Raw genomic sequence first — 19,253 nt, forward strand, 5'->3', positions numbered from 1 at the left:
CATCTCACAAATGAACTTATTGTATATGTAATTTAAATTCAGGCACACATTGAGTACAAAAGAATCACCAGTTCACATAAACATCACATATAATCTAGTCTGCTTCGAAAATATTTTCCAAAACATACATTGTAAAGTCAGAAAAGGTTCAAGGAAAAACTGTTAAAGATATCCGATGCTACTTGAGTTCCGTTTAGTCATCCGATCACAACTGACTAAATGAAATATTCTTCTATAAACGAGTGATGGATTAAGTTAGTATTAACAGTGTAAAAAAAAACCTAATCTTATCTTTAATATATCTTCCGTTTCACAAGTATGAAACTGATTTTCGTGATCGGTAGTTGTACACATCAGCATTATCAAGGTGATAAGATAAAGTTCTTCTCCGTTGCTGATATGAACTTGTGTGGTTAATCTCAGTCATCGTCAAGATTTGAAACGGTCTTTTTATCAATCAGCATCTGTTTCAACCCCAACATTAATCAGAAGTTTTCAGACACAAAATATCTATTTTTGTTTATTTTTTTATCATCAGTATCATAAGAATAATAATTTGGGCAGATGATACTGATTTAACGGATTCATTGCAATTCTTACTAATAAATCCCATACAGTTATCAAGCATTCACACATTGTATATTGTAATTTTTCCAGTTAATCTACGCCCAGATTTACACCGGAAGAACAAAACACTAAAACAGATTGTAGCGTCTAGTACTATGACACCTACGTAGATCATTCTGGTTTTTGGACAGACCAATTACTTGTTCTTGAGTTATTAGTGAAAATTCCCATTTTGACATTTGGTAAATAAAAAAGGAACGAATTGAGAGGAGAAATTTCTTTTCGAGAAGATCAAGAACAAAGATTCCAGAAGAATAGCATGAATTCATTTTTATTTCGTAGGTTCTGTGGTGGACCAAAAAGTATATTAACCAAAAATTAGCAATAAAGTTATTACGTCCAGAAGTTAATGTAACAATAACAACTTATAAATTAATAACACAAAATAAAAATTCAGGGACGTTACTTAAATCAGCTAGTTGTCTCGTATTCCGTTGAGTTTTGATACCAAAATCCACAATTATAAATGAGTAATAACTTCGATGAGGTAAATGTGACTCCAGTGAGTTTCCTTGACGTAGGATGTAATAGTAATGGCACAACAGTCTAAAATGTAGATAATATTCGATTTAGAATGCAATTGGCTCGATAACGAGTGAGAATAGAACAAGGAGTGTGTGTGTAGTAGTGTATTTGCGAACAACCACAAGTGTGTCACGCTATGTCAGTATCACAACTGAGTGTTCAAGGTCATTTACTAAAACAACAGGTACAATCATTTAATGATAAAATATACAGACAGTGAAAGATTGACAAAATAAATACAAATAATATTAAAAACTATTTACAAAATAAGCTTGTCAGGCCTATCTCCACATAGCTCCCCCCAGAGTGTCCGGAGGTAACACTGGTTATAATAACAAAAAAAATGTAAGAATATGATATATGTATGTATACAAAAATAATATTTACAGTTATAACCAACAAAGATGTGGAGATGAGTATGACATGTACGTTAGTAAGATCCAGTGTGTTGTTGTGTGAGAATAGCGGTGATGTAGCATAGCATAACAAACACAAGAAAAAATGAAAACGCAACTGTCATTTAATGTCTTGTTTTTCTAACAATAATAATAATGTGCAAAACTGTTAATAAACCCACACAAAAAAAATTGAACTGTTTATTTTTGTGTACAATGAATAAATAATTAAATAGAGTTTACTCGTTTATTATCGTAAGAAATTTTTTTTTAAATGTGACAAAACGAATAATTGTGAAAAAAATGTGATTGATTATGTACACTGTGGAAAGAAAAAAGTTTTTGGTGAAATTAGTAATGTAGGACATCGGTAGATGTTTGCTTTGATTGTTTTTTTTTATTCGACGAAATGGACATAACGCATGGGTTTTTGTACGGTTCTGCCTGAACGTGTTAAACAAGTAGGTTTACTACTCGGCTTTTCTTCCTCTCCTGTTGTATTTTGCGTTGCTGGGAGGGGTTGCCTAAGTGTAGAAGTATCTTCTTTCTCGTGATGTGCTTCATGAAAAGTAGGCTTTATTCTGTCAGTAGTGATAGTTTCTTTCTTTCCACCCTTATTGATAATGAAATGTTTGTTCGTTCGTTTAATTACTTGGTATGGTCCTTCATACGGTTGCTTCAATGGCTTTTTAACGGCGTCAACCCGAACAAAAACGAACTTGCATGTTTCTAAGTTTTTGTCAAGTTGTATTCGGTTGTTATGTTCCCGAGGCGGTGTGGCTTTGATTCGGTCCATGGTTTGTAGTAATTGGCTGGCGAAACGTCTTGGGTCTGTTGGTGTTGATGGGTTTGAGTCTACAAGTTGCCCTGGTAATGTGAGGGTTGTACCATAAACTAACTCAGCGGCTGTACAACCTATGTCTTCTTTGATAGTTGAACGGATACCCAGAAGTACAAGAGGTAGTGCACCACTCCATTTTGATGTGTCGTCTTGTGCCATCAGCGAGCTTTTCAGTTGGCGGTGAAATCTTTCGACCAAGCCACTAGCTACTGGGTGGTAAGCTGTCGTTTTAATGTATCTTCAGGTAATGTCTTTGTTAAACGTTCTTATCGTGAAGTGGTTGTAGAAGACGGCACTCAGTCTGACTACATTAAATGTTTTCTGTACCACCTTTCTTAACTTCTGAATCACAATCTGTTCTTCGTCTAGTGTAAAATTAATTGACGAGTGAATGTCATTAAATATGTTATGTAAATTCTCCTTTTCCTGTTCATTTTCTAATACTATGAAAGTATCACCTAGACACCGACAAAAAGATGTCAAATGGCTAATCGTATTTAAGTGGTCCATATTCTAGTTTTGCAAGGAAAATGTCTGCCAGTAGAGGGCCCAATAGTGACCTCATTAAATTATCTATATTATTCGTTATCAAATCAGAAATGAACATTGATCTTGCATCTAAGAATTAACTGTTTCATTGCGGATGTGGAAATTACGGTTTATATGCGCCTCTCTGTTAATTCATTGAAAATAAAATCCACCGTTTCAAGTAGGGGAATGTTAGTGTATAAGGGCGATACATCTAATGATATTATGAAGTTATTCTTGACCGCTAATTTCTTTATATTATCAACAAATTCGAAGGAAACCTTGACACTAAGCTTAACAATTTCTTTGTGCAATGGTTTGAGAATTTGCACCAACCATTTTGTTATAGTATGATAGGCTGAGTCATTCATATCTAAAACGAGTCGAAGGAAAAGCAACTTTTAAGTATTTTTGGCAGGCCATATAGGCTTGGTGTAATCGTTCCTGTGGTTTTCAACATTTCGAACACTTTCTGAAATAAACCTTGTTGTTTAATTAGCTTCAATGAATCTGTCAGTTTCTTTTCAATCTTGTCTGCCGCATCATTCTTCACAGGCAGTTTCTGAAATTTACTCTTATCATTTAGAAGCGCTTGTTTATATAGTTGTACTTATCCATGAGTACTACCCCGTAGCCTTTGCGTGGTTTCGCGATTAATAAATTGTCAGTTTCCTTACGTTTTTCGTCAAAATCTATTTTAAATTATGTCCATGATTTAAGTATCTAAGGCGACAGTCCACTAGTGTTGATTTAAATCTTTCGACATTATCATTTGAAGTTACTAGTTCTGTCGTTTGAGTATAAAGGTTTTCAAATTGAATTTCATTGTCCATTTCATTAACAGTTTTCTTAAAGACACAAAACTTAGGGCCTAATGATAACGCTTCTAACTCAGTCTTATCAAACTTAACACTGGAAAGATTGTGTACGTACTGGCTTGGATTAGATGGAAATTTCATTTCTGGAATCTGTTTGTCTAGATTTTTCTTAAGTTTCATACTTTTCTTGAATTAACAACCAGCTTAACATAGTTCAGAAATTGTTCTCTCAATTTATCGGGTTTATTATCCACACACAATACGACCTTTTCAATTATTCGTTTATAATCATTACTGTTTTTATATGAGGGTGTGTATAACGCCTACTCTATTCATCACACGTCCCTAGCTTATTTTCCTGTCTGGCTATAAGTTATGAATCATGCTTTATCAAATCGATTTGACATGCTTGCCTACACTTTTGCGCTTCTTATCTTGATATGTGTCTGAATGAACGAGTTCATTTAATTAAATTCATCCAACTTATTCTGTACTTGACTTAATACCATCGTCACCATCCTCACAGGTCACTAAGATTATTCAAATTGAGTAGATTAAATTGAAAATGCAACTACAGTATTTTAATATCTTACAGATAAATAAGTTCACAATAATCGCTTTTCCAGATTTCCTCTTCAAATAATTAACATGAAAAAGACAATACTTGGTTATATTCCAATTTTACCGCAACTTTTGTAAATTACTCACCATATCTAAATAAATTTTAATGTCTGAGGTCTTCGTTAAATATGTCGGGTCAAAGATAAATAGTAATTTTATGGTAAACCTTCTTTTTTAAAATCCCGAAATTCGTATTCACAGCAGCACCTATTTATACATGTCGTTACCGTAATTTGGAACGTGTATAACCTCTTGCGAATATGCGACTTGATAATTTATTTAAATTGAATTTCCACTTAATATACTTAACTCATGTCACTAACGTTGAGTGCTTTTCTCCGTAATTCAAATTTATCATAACAATGTTTATATATCCTGTTATTTTCATTTGATTTATTCAGTTGACTGGTATAGTGATTTCTAGATAACCCAACTTGTCAAGTCAAAATTTCTGAGCATGTTCCAAAGAACTTGAGGCTGCAAAGGACTAGGGCGCTCAACAGTGCAATTGCTCGGCATTTACTTGACACCGGGCATACCATCGACATACCTCACGCTTTTAAAATTATCAACAGACGAAGAAGTACGACTGCTCTCTGTTTTGCTGAAGCGATCGCGATAAAAAAAAACTTAAACCGGATTTATGTATTCAAAAATTGACAGTAATAAACTTATTATTACCCTGGTAATAACTTCTTTTTGGTTATTTGTGTGATTTTATTCAGTTATTTTTTTCAAATATCTATTCTGTTATATTCCCCCCCCATTACCGAATTCTTAAACCACCCTTTCATTCACCCATTTCCGCTCACTTGATCCTCTTAAATTATGTGAACTTTTCAAATTCTATTCATTTATTACGTAAACAATTTTATCAGTCCGTGAATCCTTCATTAACTCTAAAATTATCACACAATTTATCTTATGTCTCTGAACTCCACTCAACTATTAAACCATCCATCCTTAATTGTTTCCTTGATTCTAACACCAAATAACCTCTGACCTGGTCTTGCATATATATATATATATATATATATATATATATATATATATATATATATATATATATATATATATATATATATATAGTTATTACTGATAACCTTTGTCATTCCAATTATTTACATTCAATTATGCTAATTGTTTCATACTATTTCAATATAAAATTCTAGTACATATTTGGTTGTAAGCAGCTGACGAGAAACCTCGAAATAATATGAATTCATACCATTCTGCATCAATATCTGTTCTTGCTTTATTCAAATTAATTAAATCAAACGGCGGATTACCCCAAATATCTTACATTTTACTGAATACATACCCAGCAAGTATCTAGTCTACCGTTACTACATTATTACTACTTCAAAATGGATATAAAATGCCAATGAATTTTGGGACAGTTGCCACTATATAACGCTGAGTTGTAACATGAATTTTAGACTTCAGCTCGATCATAGTCGTGACAATTTAAAATTTATCCGTGAGCATGAAACTTATAGTCACATTTCTGTCTTTCCAAGCCCCCGAATGCCCTGATACGGCCAAGGGTGACCAGAGTCAGCTCTCCCTCTCGAAATACTCTCACATCGCTACGCTTATACAGTCACTGCCAGGGAACTCCTACTCACTGCCTTCTCGTGGTGGGGGTGTTGTTTACGAAATCAAGAGGACGAAAGGTGAGTGTCCGACAGCTTAACCAGGTTGGTGGACACGAAGGGTCCACATACCGGAGTTGGAAAACCCTGATTCCAAATCAATGGTGCACATGGCCTTCTGGATTCAATATCTGACTCCAATAAATAATATCCCGTAAACTGAGTATTTAAGGTAGGCTTAATCTCCTAGATGAATTACGGATTTACTCGAGATTATTCAGAAGCCTGAACACCAGTTGTAGAAATAATTTATTGTTAATGATTAATAAAAATCCGCAAGCGTACAGCGAGCAAGCACACGATGAAACAAAGCGAGTGTGTGTGTGTGTGTGTGTGTTCAAAATCCATATATATTTTTGAGAGTTAATCGGGTGTGGATAAATTATCGATTATCTGCACATTGCAACCAACAGGAGGATAGCTTAAGGGTTAATGTACAGACATACACTCGATCATACACACCGAAATTAACATAGTGAATTAAGAGTCTGAAATGCACACAGAAATTAACATGATGAATTAGATGTCTGAGTTACAATGAGTAGACAAATGATACAGTGGCCAAATGGGCTTGTCACATAAGCTCCCATCCAGAACATTGGTGTTTTTATGTACCAAAAAAATTGGATTAACATCTATGTTCGACAAACAGACTAAGAACGGAACTGTTTTTAAAATAAAAGTACAACTCAATATGATGAGTAAGCGTTAAATTGTAATAACAGCTTGTGTGTTGAAACGTTTCATATCATGTATATACAAGTGTATATTTAACATTAATGAATTGTATCAAGTTAAAATGTAAGCATAATGATCTGTGGGGCCAATAAAAAAAATAGTAATCAAAATAAAGTAGGATTTTTTTGGTGTTATAAGAGTAGACTCCGGATTTGGTCTAGATAAATATGGTGGTTGCTACATACCTATCTGGCCAGTGTACTCTTCCTGATCTTGTAGTTTCTGTTGCTGAATTTTGATGTGAAGTATTGTTTGTTGCAGGTAGTTTGAATGATGCTTGCTCTGCTGCAGGTTTAGACGGTTTTACAGTTGTTTTTTCATTGTTTTCTACAAACACTGGTTTTACTCTGTCGATGCTAACAGTATCATGTTTACCTGCTCTCTTCACTGTAACCGTTTTAGTGTCCTTTCGGATGATTTTAAAAGGGCCGTCGTAAGGAGTCTGTAACGGCTGTCGTACTCTATCATTTCTGACGAATACATGTGAGCATTTGTCTAGTTCATTGGGTACGAATGATTTCATCTTTTGGGTTCGTGGTTTAACGGACCTAATGGATTCCATCTGCTGTTTTAATTGTTGCACGTAGTTGGTTATATCTGCTGGAATATACGTTGCACGGTCAAAAAACTCACCAGGCAAACGTAACGTTGTTCCATAAACCAACTCAGCAGCACAACAACCGAGGTCTTGTTTGATGGTTGAGCGAATGCCTAACAGCATCAAAGGGAGCTTGATATCCCATTTGTAATCCCCTCCTGCGGCCATCAAAGAGGCTTTTAACTGTCTGTGGAACCTTTCTATCATTCCATTAGCAGACGGATGATAAGCAGTGGTTCTAATTCTCTTTATACCGAAAGTATCTGTAAGTTGCTGAAATAATTTGCTTTCGAATTGCATTCCACGGTCGGTCGTAATTGTTGTAGGGACACCGAAATTTGTAATCCAGTGTTTCACCAGCTTCTTCACTACTGTTGATGCCGACATGTCTTTTAACGGAACAGCTATGGGCCATCTCGTCAATCTATCTATACATGTTAATATATGCGTGTAACCATTAGAAATTGGTAACGGTCCAACAATGTCGATATGAATATGGTCGAACCTAGCGCTAGCGGCGGGAAAAATTCCGGTAGGAGATATGATGTGCCTATGTACTTTCGACTTTTGGCATTGGACGCATTCCCGTGACCATTTTCGTACGTCTTTGTTTATGTTTGGCCATACAAATCTATATGTGATAAGCTTTACAGTGGCTTTTAGACCTGGATGAGATATGTTGCGTAATTTCTAAAAAATATTTCGTCTCATACCGTAAAGTACAAAGGGGCGAGTTTTACCTGTTGAGGTATCACAAGTTAAGGTGTCCTTGTTGTTTATGGGGATGTTTTGGAATAATAATTTCGTTTCCTTAGACTGCAAAAGTTTTTGTAGCTCCGTATCGAGCTTTTAATGCTTCGCCATTTCTTGATAGTCAATATCAGGGATCGAGAAGGTATTGATATTTAATCTCGATAGTACATCTGCTGCCTCATTTGCGTTGTCTTTAATATAGCGTATATCAGCTGCAAATTGTGAAATGAATTCTAGTTGACGAATTTCGCACGGACTGTATTTATCATGATTGTGCATCAAGGACTTAGAGGTTTGTAATCAGTATATATCATGAAAGAATTGCCTTCTAACATATAGCGAAAGTGTTTGGTGGCTAAGTAGATAGCCAACAGTTTTCTACCGAATGTGCTATATTTTGTTTGCGTTGCGTTTAGCTTTTTTGAGAAAAATGCAAGGGGTTGCCATCGTTCACTGACATGTTGCTGAAGTACAGCACCTACTGCTACATTAGAAGCGTCGGTCATTATTGCTAAAGGTGCATCAACCTTTCGTCGTGCGAGTAATGCCTCTGTGCTTAAAGCGCTTTTCAACTGGTCAAATGCTTGAATTGCTTGCGGTGTCATTGCTAATGATTTAGCTCGTCCCCTTAATAAATCAGTTAGCGGTTTTGCTAAGTCTGCACATTTGGGGATAAAACGTCTGTAAAAGTTGATCATCCCAAGGAAACGTCGTAGTTTCTTGAATGAATCAGGCAAAGGATAATTTTTGATAGCTTGTGTTTCCTCAGGAACTAGTTGAATGCCTTGATTATCAAGTACGTGATCTAAAAAGGTGAGGGATTGTTTTCGAAACTCACATTTGTCAGGATTGACTGCTAACCCATACTCGTTTAGCTTCTCAAAAAGCATTTTCAGATGAGTTAGATGTTCATTTTCATCTTTGCTTGCTATAAGTAGGTCATCTATGTAAGCATACACAAACGGTAAGCCCCGTACCACTTGGTCAATAAAACGCTGGAAACTTTGTGCAGCATTCCTTAATCCGAAAGGCATGCGGACGAATTCATATAGTCCAAAGGGGGTAGTAATGGCTGTTTTAGGAACATCGTCCGGATGAACTGGAATGTGATGGTAAGCACGGACGAGATCAATTTTTGAAAAAATCGACGTCAGATAGGTTATGAGTGAAGTCATGCGAATGTGGGAGAGGGTATCTATCTGGTATGGTTCAGCTGTTGAGAGCTCTATAGTCTAACTTCGGAAGAGTTTTTCTTAAGTACGATATGGAGCGGTGATGCCTACGGACTATCGGAGGGGCGTATGATGCCCAACTCTATCATTTTGTTGAATTCGTTCTTTGCGATAGCCAGACGAGAGGGGTCAAGGCGTCTTGGACGTGCGAACACTGGTGGACCCTCTGTCATTATGTGGTGTACAACGGTATGAGTCGGTTTGTCGTGTTTGAAACTCGGTCGTAATAAGTCTGGAAAGTGATTAAGTAAATTGACGTATTTGTCGTTCTCGTGTTGAGGTTTGACTAATAAATGTATGGAAGCCTCATTTGATATAATTCCGCTAATTTCCTTACTCTGTTTGGCAAGGACAAGTTTCCTATTTCTGACGTCTACCAGTATTTTGTGGAATTGCAGAAAATCAATGCCGATTATAGGAACGATGACGTCCGCTATGATGAAACTCCATGAAAAATTAGATCTAGGACCGAAATTTAATTGTAACAGCCTTTTGCCGTACGCCTTGATGTCAGACCTGTTTGCTGCTTGTAGTTTTAGTTTGGAGTCAGGTGTGTTTTTCTCGAGTGCAGTGGGTGGTACTACACTAACCTCTGCCGCAGTGTCGACTAAAAACTGTGTGCCGGTTCTTTTGTCTGTAACATATAATAGACGGCTGTCTTGAGAGTTGTGGTCAGTGACTGCAGTCGTCATTAACCGGCGGTCTTGACGTTCCTTTTTCTGTATGCTTGCAAAGTTACAAGGCGGAGTACATTTTCTAGCTCGTTTGCCGTATGTTCTATGGTACCAACAAATGTAGTGCTTGGACTACGTCGTCTACGGCTTCTGGATGTTCCTCTACACTTACTGTGGGAGGCATTCAATAATTGGATTTGAGCTATCTGTTTGGTAAGGGTATCAACTGATCGTCGTAACTCGGCGATCTCGTCAGTTGAGCTTGATTGGATTTGAGATACAGGGTGAGTCTTGGACCGTTCGTAAATTCTGTCGGCTATGTCTGCTAGCCTATCAAAGTCGACGTCTTCGTCTCCGATTGCAAGTATCTGTTCGATGTTTTGTGGGAGACGTCTGAGCCACGATTGATATAATAGACATTTGTCTACTGTACGATTTCCTAATAAGTGTCATGTGGCGTCTTAACTGTGGTGGCGTATAGTCACCTAGCTCCACGTTGGTCAAAAGTTGATCAATTGTCTGTTGATCGGTGAGAGATGTGACACGAATAACCTCTCTTTTCAGACAATCGAATGGTGAGTCAGGATCCGGCTTAAAAATGACATCAGGCACTTGTTCAATGACGTCGTCCGGAAGCAGTGAGTTTGCGTAACTAAATTTCGTACTCTTTGTCATTTCGTTTGCAACAAAAAAGCTTTCTAAGCGAGCAAACCAGAGTTCAGCCTTTCGTGGATTAAAAACAGGTAAAGGTATAGAAATGGCACCCACGGAAATAGATTTAGATGATAGGCTTAGCGAATTATAAAGTGACATGGTACGAAGGAGCAATAATAATAATAATAAGCTGAGGTTTGAAATTTACGATATGAAGAAGTCAAAAATAGCAACAAAAATATATGAGACTCACCAAAAAGAAAAACTGTCACTTTGGGTATAAATATGAGAATACACAGCAATAATTCCAAAGGGACAATGTTATGAGTGAATTTATTATGACTGTCAATGGATTGTTATTAATTATAATAATAATTCCAATATGAAGTTCTTTATGATACGCTTGAGGAGAATGCAGCGGACTTTGTAGGAAGATGGTGCGCGTTCTAAAGGCGGGTCACCAATATGTTGAGGCTAATGTCCTCTATATCTGACTCCAATAAATAATATCCCGTAAACTGAGTATTTAAGGTAGGCTTAATCTCCTAGATGAATTACGGATTTACTCGAGATTATTCAGAAGCCTGAACACCAGTTGTAGAAATAATTTATTGTTAATGATTAATAAAAATCCGCAAGCGTACAGCGAGCAAGCACACGATGAAACAAAGCGAGTGTGTGTGTGTGTGTGTTCAAAATCCATATATATTTTTGAGAGTTAATCGGGTGTGGATAAATTATCGATTATCTGCACATTGCAACCAACAGGAGGATAGCTTAAGGGTTAATGTACAGACATACACTCGATCATACACACCGAAATTAACATAGTGAATTAAGAGTCTGAAATGCACACAGAAATTAACATGATGAATTAGATGTCTGAGTTACAATGAGTAGACAAATGATACAGTGGTCAAATGGGCTTGCCACAGGCTTTAGGGTCCTGAGGGAACGAATGGTGTGTGAACCTATTGTTGGTCACCTGCTAGCATGGGACTGCATCTCCTGACGTTGCTCCGCTGCCTTGTGGACCAGACCTTTAGGTTGACGGATCCGGTTGTGGCTTCCTAAAAAACAACCGGCTTTAGTTTGGGCACTCAGACAGTATCCCAGCCAACACAAACCAAGTGACTTGTGTGGCGCATTTGTATTCGGTGCCCCTTTGTACCATTAATTATGTGTTCAAATAAATAAATAAACTCTCGTTCCAAGCGTTAAGGAACACAATCAGAGGATTGGAAATAGGGGTATTTAGTCATTTCATGATTCTCTACTCGAGCTTTCATTGGGACGGTATACAAAGTTTTTGTTGTTGTAGTAGTGGCCGGACGATAGCAGTGGTAAACAGAACTCATCAACACAAAAAGTAACTTGGACTTTTACATAAGGTTGTTTACCATGGTACTCAGTACCATATAATTGTTCACCATTCATCTTCATCAGTACAATATATGGACATTGGACTATAATTCATAGGACTCTGCATCGCAACTGTAAATACACTACCTTAGCCTTACTTACTTACTTACTTACTTACGCCTGTTACTCCCAATGGAGCATAGGCCGCTGACCAGCCTTGAGGATTCCATGTGAGGGCTTGTCTTGTGACGCAGTTGGGTGCTTTCCTCAATGTGTGTCCTATCCACTTCCAGCGCTTCTTCCTGATTTCTTCCTCCGCTGGGATCTGGTTTGTTCTCTCCCACAGTACGTTGTTGCTAATAGTGTCCGGCCAATGGATCTGAAGTATTTTGCGTAGACAATTGTTAATAAACACCTGTATTTTCTGGATGATGGCTTTCGTAGTTCTCCAGGTTTCTGCCCCATACAGTAGAACTGTTTTGACATTTGTATTGAAAATCCTGACCTTGGTGTTGGTTGACAGTTGCTTTGAGTTCCAGATGTTCTGCAGTTGTAAATATGCTGCTCTTGCTTTGCCGATCCGCGCCTTCACATGTGCATCAGATCCACCCTGTTCATCAATGATGCTGCCCAAATACGTAAAGGTTTTTACACCTTCCAAATCTTCCCCGTCAATTATGATTGGATTGGTGCTGAGTTCGAAATTGTCAGATCTATAAACTTGACATTTATTTAAGGGGAGCTATTGGATTATTTAATGTGAATGACCATTCTGGTTATGATAAATATCAGCTTCACATATTATTTGATGATTAATAAGTGAGCTTGATTGTAAGGCTTCAGATCTGTTGGCTCGTGAATAATTTACCAAATTCTGATCCAGTATTCATTTATGATTTACATGAACTCTAATAATATTTATTTTAAGTTAAATATTCTGTATATAAGTTTTTTTCACATCAAACGACTCATATTCCGCTGATCAAACTAGTCTGCTTTCTGTTATTTGTTCACTGAGACTATATTAATGATTGGGATTTGTGAGCAATCATCATAACCAATTTACACGATCGATCGTACGTACCAAGCAATCCATACAATACTTTTCCGTTATAACAGTAGTGTTTGAATACAAGTTGACTAGTTAATGAAATATTCCTTATCTAAATCAATTTTATTGCAGTATATGCGTAGATCACAGAGACTAATGATACATATTGGGCAGTTTGTCTTTGTATGTCTATATTACGTAATAAGCCACTAACTTACGAACATTCTCGCGCCAGGCGCTTAACAAACTAGACCACTGAGCCGGCATCCAACGGTGTTAATGTCTAACTTCAACCAATCCACGAAGTTGCGCCACCGTACACCATTGTTTTCAGTGAGTTGATATCTCACAACAGACCTGATTGAACTCCACTGGTGACGACTTCTCACTACAACTCCAGAAGTATCTCTTGAAGCCAATCACTAGTGAGCAGATGAAACATTTATCATATTAACTGACTTTATTGTTCATTGATGTACTATAATTTAATCTAGTTATTAAATATTTTGGTTTATAACTAGAAAAAAGGTTAGGGATTCATATTTACATAATACGACTCGCTTAAGTGCTTACGCACTGTTTGTACTTACAAGCTAAAAAATTTGGTGACTTTGAAATCACTATTTACATGGATTTAAAACTGTTTATTCAGAAAAGGAATTATTATTCGTATTTTGTTGAGAATATAACAAGTTAAGAAAATAGGACACACTTTAAGTTGAAATCTCTGAATTCTAATCCGAGTTCAGTAAAGAATAAAATGTTATTTCCATTGTTCATTTCAGTTACTGCTGCTCCTTTTACTATGTAAAACTGCATTAACTTGGAAATCATATTTATTCTTCGAAGAATTGGTGATCAAGTTACCTTATGTGTAACTTTTGAAGTACATCAGTCCTGTTATATTCATTTCTGATGTTTTATTAAAATACGAAGACCAACTGGATTTCACGGATCTCGATCATCGTCACATACTCCACATATCTCAAATAAGTGGATTAATAATGAAGGGAATATAATGAATATTTATCGAATTGTTCTACTTTTACATAGGTTATATGTCTAAATATTTCATACCTGCTATTTGAATATATTCTACCCACCATTAGTCTTCCGTCAACGTGATCAATAATAATGATATCTTTTTTTACCTGATTACTCACTATCAAGTACCATCCCACCCCATCTTCTATGTTAGTTGGGATGGAGTTTAACAAAGAGCAAAGTGGTGTGTAATTGTAGGTTATAATAACACCGAACATCTTTAGGTCAAATGAATTTTCGCCTGGTAATCAGCATATATCTGTTTTAGATAGCCGCCTTAGTGATAAAACTTTTTATCATGTCTGATCCAAAACTATGAGAGGTCACTAGATGATTACAAGTCTTTAAAGTACTTAGTAGAGCTAGAGAAGAATAAAGGCCATAATGCGTAGGGAGACAAAACACAGACATACTGAATTATTGTCAAATATCAACATATTAGTTTGATAATTACGAGTGTGATTGTTCGGACTGTAATGTGGGACCATGTTACATATTGCATTACAACTGTTTCCTCATTAAAATAACAAAAATAATGATTAACTGCTGTAAAATGAAAATATTACGTTAAGATAACAAATCGAAATTATAAAGCGTTAGGTAAAAATTGCTTATTTAAGTGATGGTTTACTAAATGTTATGGAAGAAAAAAAGGCACAATTGAGAATAGAAAAATCATTCGTATTATCAGAAAATCACCAATATCAGTTAATTACAAAGTGAAGATTTGTGGCTGGACGGCTTAGCTGTTCTTCCCAACAATGAAAGCTACTCGATTAAACTACCCAGTTCAGAGAACGACACTCCACCATAAGCATCACGATGTAACCAGAAAATTCAGTCTAAGATATAGTGACCGTTAATCAGATCTTAAGGTCGATAGTTCCTACTAAATGACTTCAGATCGACATCAATCATTAGCCAGTGGTAGTCTGAAATGTTGTGTATGAGAATACGCGATTGTCTGAATGTCATCTGGGGCTATTTAAGAATGGAAATCGGAAGGACAGAACTGATAAGATCATATCACTGTTACATCGGACCGGATTAAGATCAGTCTCCTGAATTGACGTGAGTAGTGTCCGGGTGACAATTAATCAGAAAAACTGGATTACAAACACAAACCGCTACCCAATGAACAGATGTCAAAAGACTAAGCAACTGACCAGAAAACGAGGTCGTTTTGTATCTAAAAAAGTGACACTTATATAAACTATGTGAAATTGCAGTAAGTGTATGTTGAGACAGCATAAATGTAGTCGAAACTTAATTCAGATTATAGGACTATCAAGCTATTAACTGTCCAGTTAATCAGCATGAATGAATCATAACATAAAATACCAGATCCATATTCTTATCAGAATTGACTTGCATTTCGATGCATGCTAGTAAATTCTAATGTATCAACTTAATATACATCGATATGTTGACTACTGAACATGTATGAATGTGACCTTAATAATAACAGTCATGTGTATTATCACACGATCTATGCGATTTGGATGTAAATCGAATTAAACAACTACTATTACAAGTAAAGACAGCCACATATATTTATTGACATTAAATTTAAATATCAAATCGCTGCGCATATTTTATAAACAGATAAATATGAAACTAATTATCGTTCGGAACTTTTGACGAGTGGTACCACTATCCATCCTTTTATTTATTAATAGATTACAACAGTTTTCCCGAAGTTTGTTTGAATCAATTACACATTTGAACCCCAGATATAATAAAATGGAGTGTAACTTGTGAATAATCGATATCACGGACCTGTTTACTTTAATACGAGCAAATCTTACCAAAGATGCATTGGAATTGCAAAACAAGGACCAATTATTCTCAGTACACAAAATAGTAGGGGTCAAGTTTAGTAGCGTTAATAGATTTATACAGTACAACACATTCCCAATTTAATGGTCAGATGTACAAGCGAGAAAAAGGAATTTTAATGAAACTTTCTGGACAAAATTGTCACTTACAAAATAGTCAGATGGAATACAAAGATCAATTAATATAACAAAACCCAGGAAGACAACCAATCACGATAAAAGTAGTCAGAAAGAGCTAATTAGGCAATTATGGAATAATATCCAAAAACTCACCTACAGGAAGTAAACACTGATGATCCTGGTCAGGACATTAATTTAAGTTTCTCGATTTAACCATGTAGTTAAGTGAAAGTAATACTAATTAAGCATCTACATAAACTAAGTATCTTCTCAAGAACTGTATTGTGTTGGTTTAACTAACGTCATATACAATACAGCTCAGTAGTATTATGGGAATAGCTTGAATAAGGTAAGACAAACCTTACTACGTTTGTTACCTAAAATCCGCGTTACATAAAACAGATGTGGTCCTACAGGGCAGTCAAAAACACATATATTTAAAATATAAGTAATTGGTTTGAATTTAAAAATGTGATTACGCTAGAAAATACACCTGAAATGAATCTTTTGTTATCCAGTCAACATAAGTAAATGAAGATGAAAAAACATGAGAATGAAGATAAAAGAACATTCTAAGGCTAAATTTGCGAAAGATATGTAATCTGGGTATAGAGCTATTCACTTGCATCTTCCTATTGTTATTTAGGACTGCAATTGATCAGTCTCTTGTTAGCAAATGTGCATCCTGTGCGGACTGCCTTGATACTGCTTGAAGTCACAAGCTTTATAAGCAAATATATGTAGTGGATAGCAGTGGAATCCTATTTGGAACTCGTCAGCTGGATGTACCTGCATCTCAGAGTTAATGTTCTTTCTGGGACTCGAACCCAGTACCGTTCGCTCCAAACGACTTTCGACTGATGTTTATGGTTATAACTACTTTTTTTACTTGTTTATGTAGCCGAGTAGCATCCCTTACATGATGTGTCTCAACGATAAGTAAAACAGCTTGAAATTATTAAACTTCTTACACCAATTGGCCAGTAATGTAGAGCTCAAGACTTGGCAATAAAACACTAGGGAACTTCACGCCATAGGTAGTGCAACAAACTATTTATTGTTAAATTATTCCTCTTAAGTATACCAATATACATATATCATTGGAAACACGATTACCATAAAGTCACTTAAGTGAAATATTCTGATGTATTGTACGTCGACTTTGTTTCTAGATTATATTTCTTGATATAATCTACAGAGAATAACTGATGTATGTGTGAATTAATGATTCCTTTGCACTTGATTTATGACTGATTTCGAATTTCAAATACAATACGTTCGTATGTGCTCACCTAGTTCCGCTTCATTTAAATTAAGTTATTTCAGGGATTCCTAGTACGTACTATAATTCAAATACTTCTAATTATCACACTAACTTATATCAAGTGTCTTTAGACATATATAAACTGCACTTAAAACCTGCATTAGTCATCAAAAGATTTTACGAGCATGCTCAGGAATTAGTCTGGATATCAATTAAATATTCGGAGGTAGGTAAATATACATGCTATTGACACCAAAAAATGTATGGACAGGGTTGAAACAATGACCGAGGGAAAACCTTAGTCAATACTATTTTATATGCAGATATAAATTGGTAAGTTATCAGTATGAGCAGTTTGTGGAGATTTTAATAATTTAACAGTTGAAATCACGAGTCGATCTAAGCTAGACCATTATTGAAAACCTGGAATCACTGGATGGCCGTCTCGTCTTAGTAAAGAACTCCTCAACAGTGAGTGTCCAAAATCTCACATGTGGAATCCAAGTGTGGAAATACTACAATCTCCACAAATGCCCTATACTGATAACAATCTCCCCCTTACTAGTAACCGGCTAGATGTAAGTCGTAGAGTTCTGGTGAGAAGCCATGACCACCACAGCGAATCGACGAAGGGTTGCGCAAGATTATGATTTACTGAAGTTAGACACTAACACCGTTCGACGCTAGTCGTTGTCTAGAATTTGAGTATCCACACGATAGGTCGAATGACCTGGTTCCAAGTCCCATAATAAGACGAGACGGTCGTCCAGTGCTTCTAGATTTCCAATGATGGTTTAGCTTAGATTGACTCGTAATTTTAACTGTGAAGATAAATTGGTAAGAACTGAAAAATTCAATTGGATATTTATGAAGATTTGGGCTTACACGTTCAGTGTATGGTAAACTCAAGAAATGAAAGTCACGTGTTAGGAAAATATTCTGGATTTCCACAAATCAGGTTATTAAATAAAGCGCAAATAATAATATACAAGGAAAAGAATCATGATAATAAACGTATATGTATGTTTGTAGTATAGTTAATCTCTGTGTGGAATTCACATGATATTGAACAATTTAATTTACCGTTCGTTCAAAAATATATCAAACTATCGTAATAAAGAGAAAAACGCACCAAATCCGTATTTCAGCCCAGATTACTTTCAATTTCACAATTTGTGGCATCGGATATCCTTCTTGCTAAGCCGGCATTCTTCTTCTGAACTTCTTTTAGCCATGGAGCTAAATTCTCATCTTTCTGTTTCAAACTTTGTTTCTGCTTTTTCTTCATAGCAGCTTCTTTTAACCATTCAGGAGCTCCCTCACCGTTCTTAGACATCACGTCTGCCCATCGTTTTTCCACGTCTTTCTCTCGTTCTTTTTGGGCCTGCTTCTTTATAACCTCATTTTTCCATTCACATGTTTGACTCATTGCTGAAGTATGGTAGATCCACCAACGTGAAACTGAAGTAGGATACAAGGTCAGACATGAAAGTGTAGCTTCATTCCAATAAATATATTGAAATTAAATGACCAATCAACTGTTGAATCAATAATTAAACGGGAGGGAAGTTAAAGTATGGTAACCAAAATATGTATAATAACAGAAACTATCAACCAATAGTAATATTGCCTTAACAGACCAATTAATTATTAGCAATTTATCGATATTCATAACCTGTTTCTCTCGAACTATGGATAAAATCTAGAACACGTTCAATTACGTTTCCTTCGTTTAATCGCAGACGGGAAACCTCCAAGTATTCCTCGTTTCTATATGTTGGTATTGACACATCCGTATTTTAATTTAATTGTTAGAAGGATATTACTAAAATACTTAAATTAATTCTGATGAAACAACTGTTACAAACGTTTGGTTTTCTCAGAGGTTTGTCCTGTCACATTCTAGAAGTCGACA

At 35.9% G+C, this 19,253-nt stretch overlaps 1 protein-coding gene across 1 annotated transcript; it reads right to left on the reverse strand.

The window, feature by feature from the left end:
* Nucleotides 1-4,213: 4,213 nt before the first annotated feature.
* MS3_00001121 (uncharacterized protein) lies at nucleotides 4,214-18,875 on the reverse strand. Its single transcript, XM_051208627.1, has one exon. It carries the CDS (start codon nucleotides 9,272-9,274, stop codon nucleotides 8,378-8,380), a length of 897 nt encoding a protein of 298 aa, XP_051070903.1. The 5' UTR covers nucleotides 9,275-18,875; the 3' UTR covers nucleotides 4,214-8,377.
* Between the last annotated feature and the right edge of the window lie 378 nt (nucleotides 18,876-19,253).

The sequence above is a fragment of the Schistosoma haematobium genome, chromosome ZW (genome assembly GCF_000699445.3).
Source record: "Schistosoma haematobium chromosome ZW, whole genome shotgun sequence".
NCBI lineage: Eukaryota > Metazoa > Platyhelminthes > Trematoda > Strigeidida > Schistosomatidae > Schistosoma > Schistosoma haematobium.

What these genes read in the sequence shown, in the direction of transcription:
- MS3_00001121 (XM_051208627.1), bottom strand. Translation starts at nt 9,274, where the DNA reads ATGACTTCACTCATAACCTATCTGACGTCGATTTTTTCAAAAATTGAT.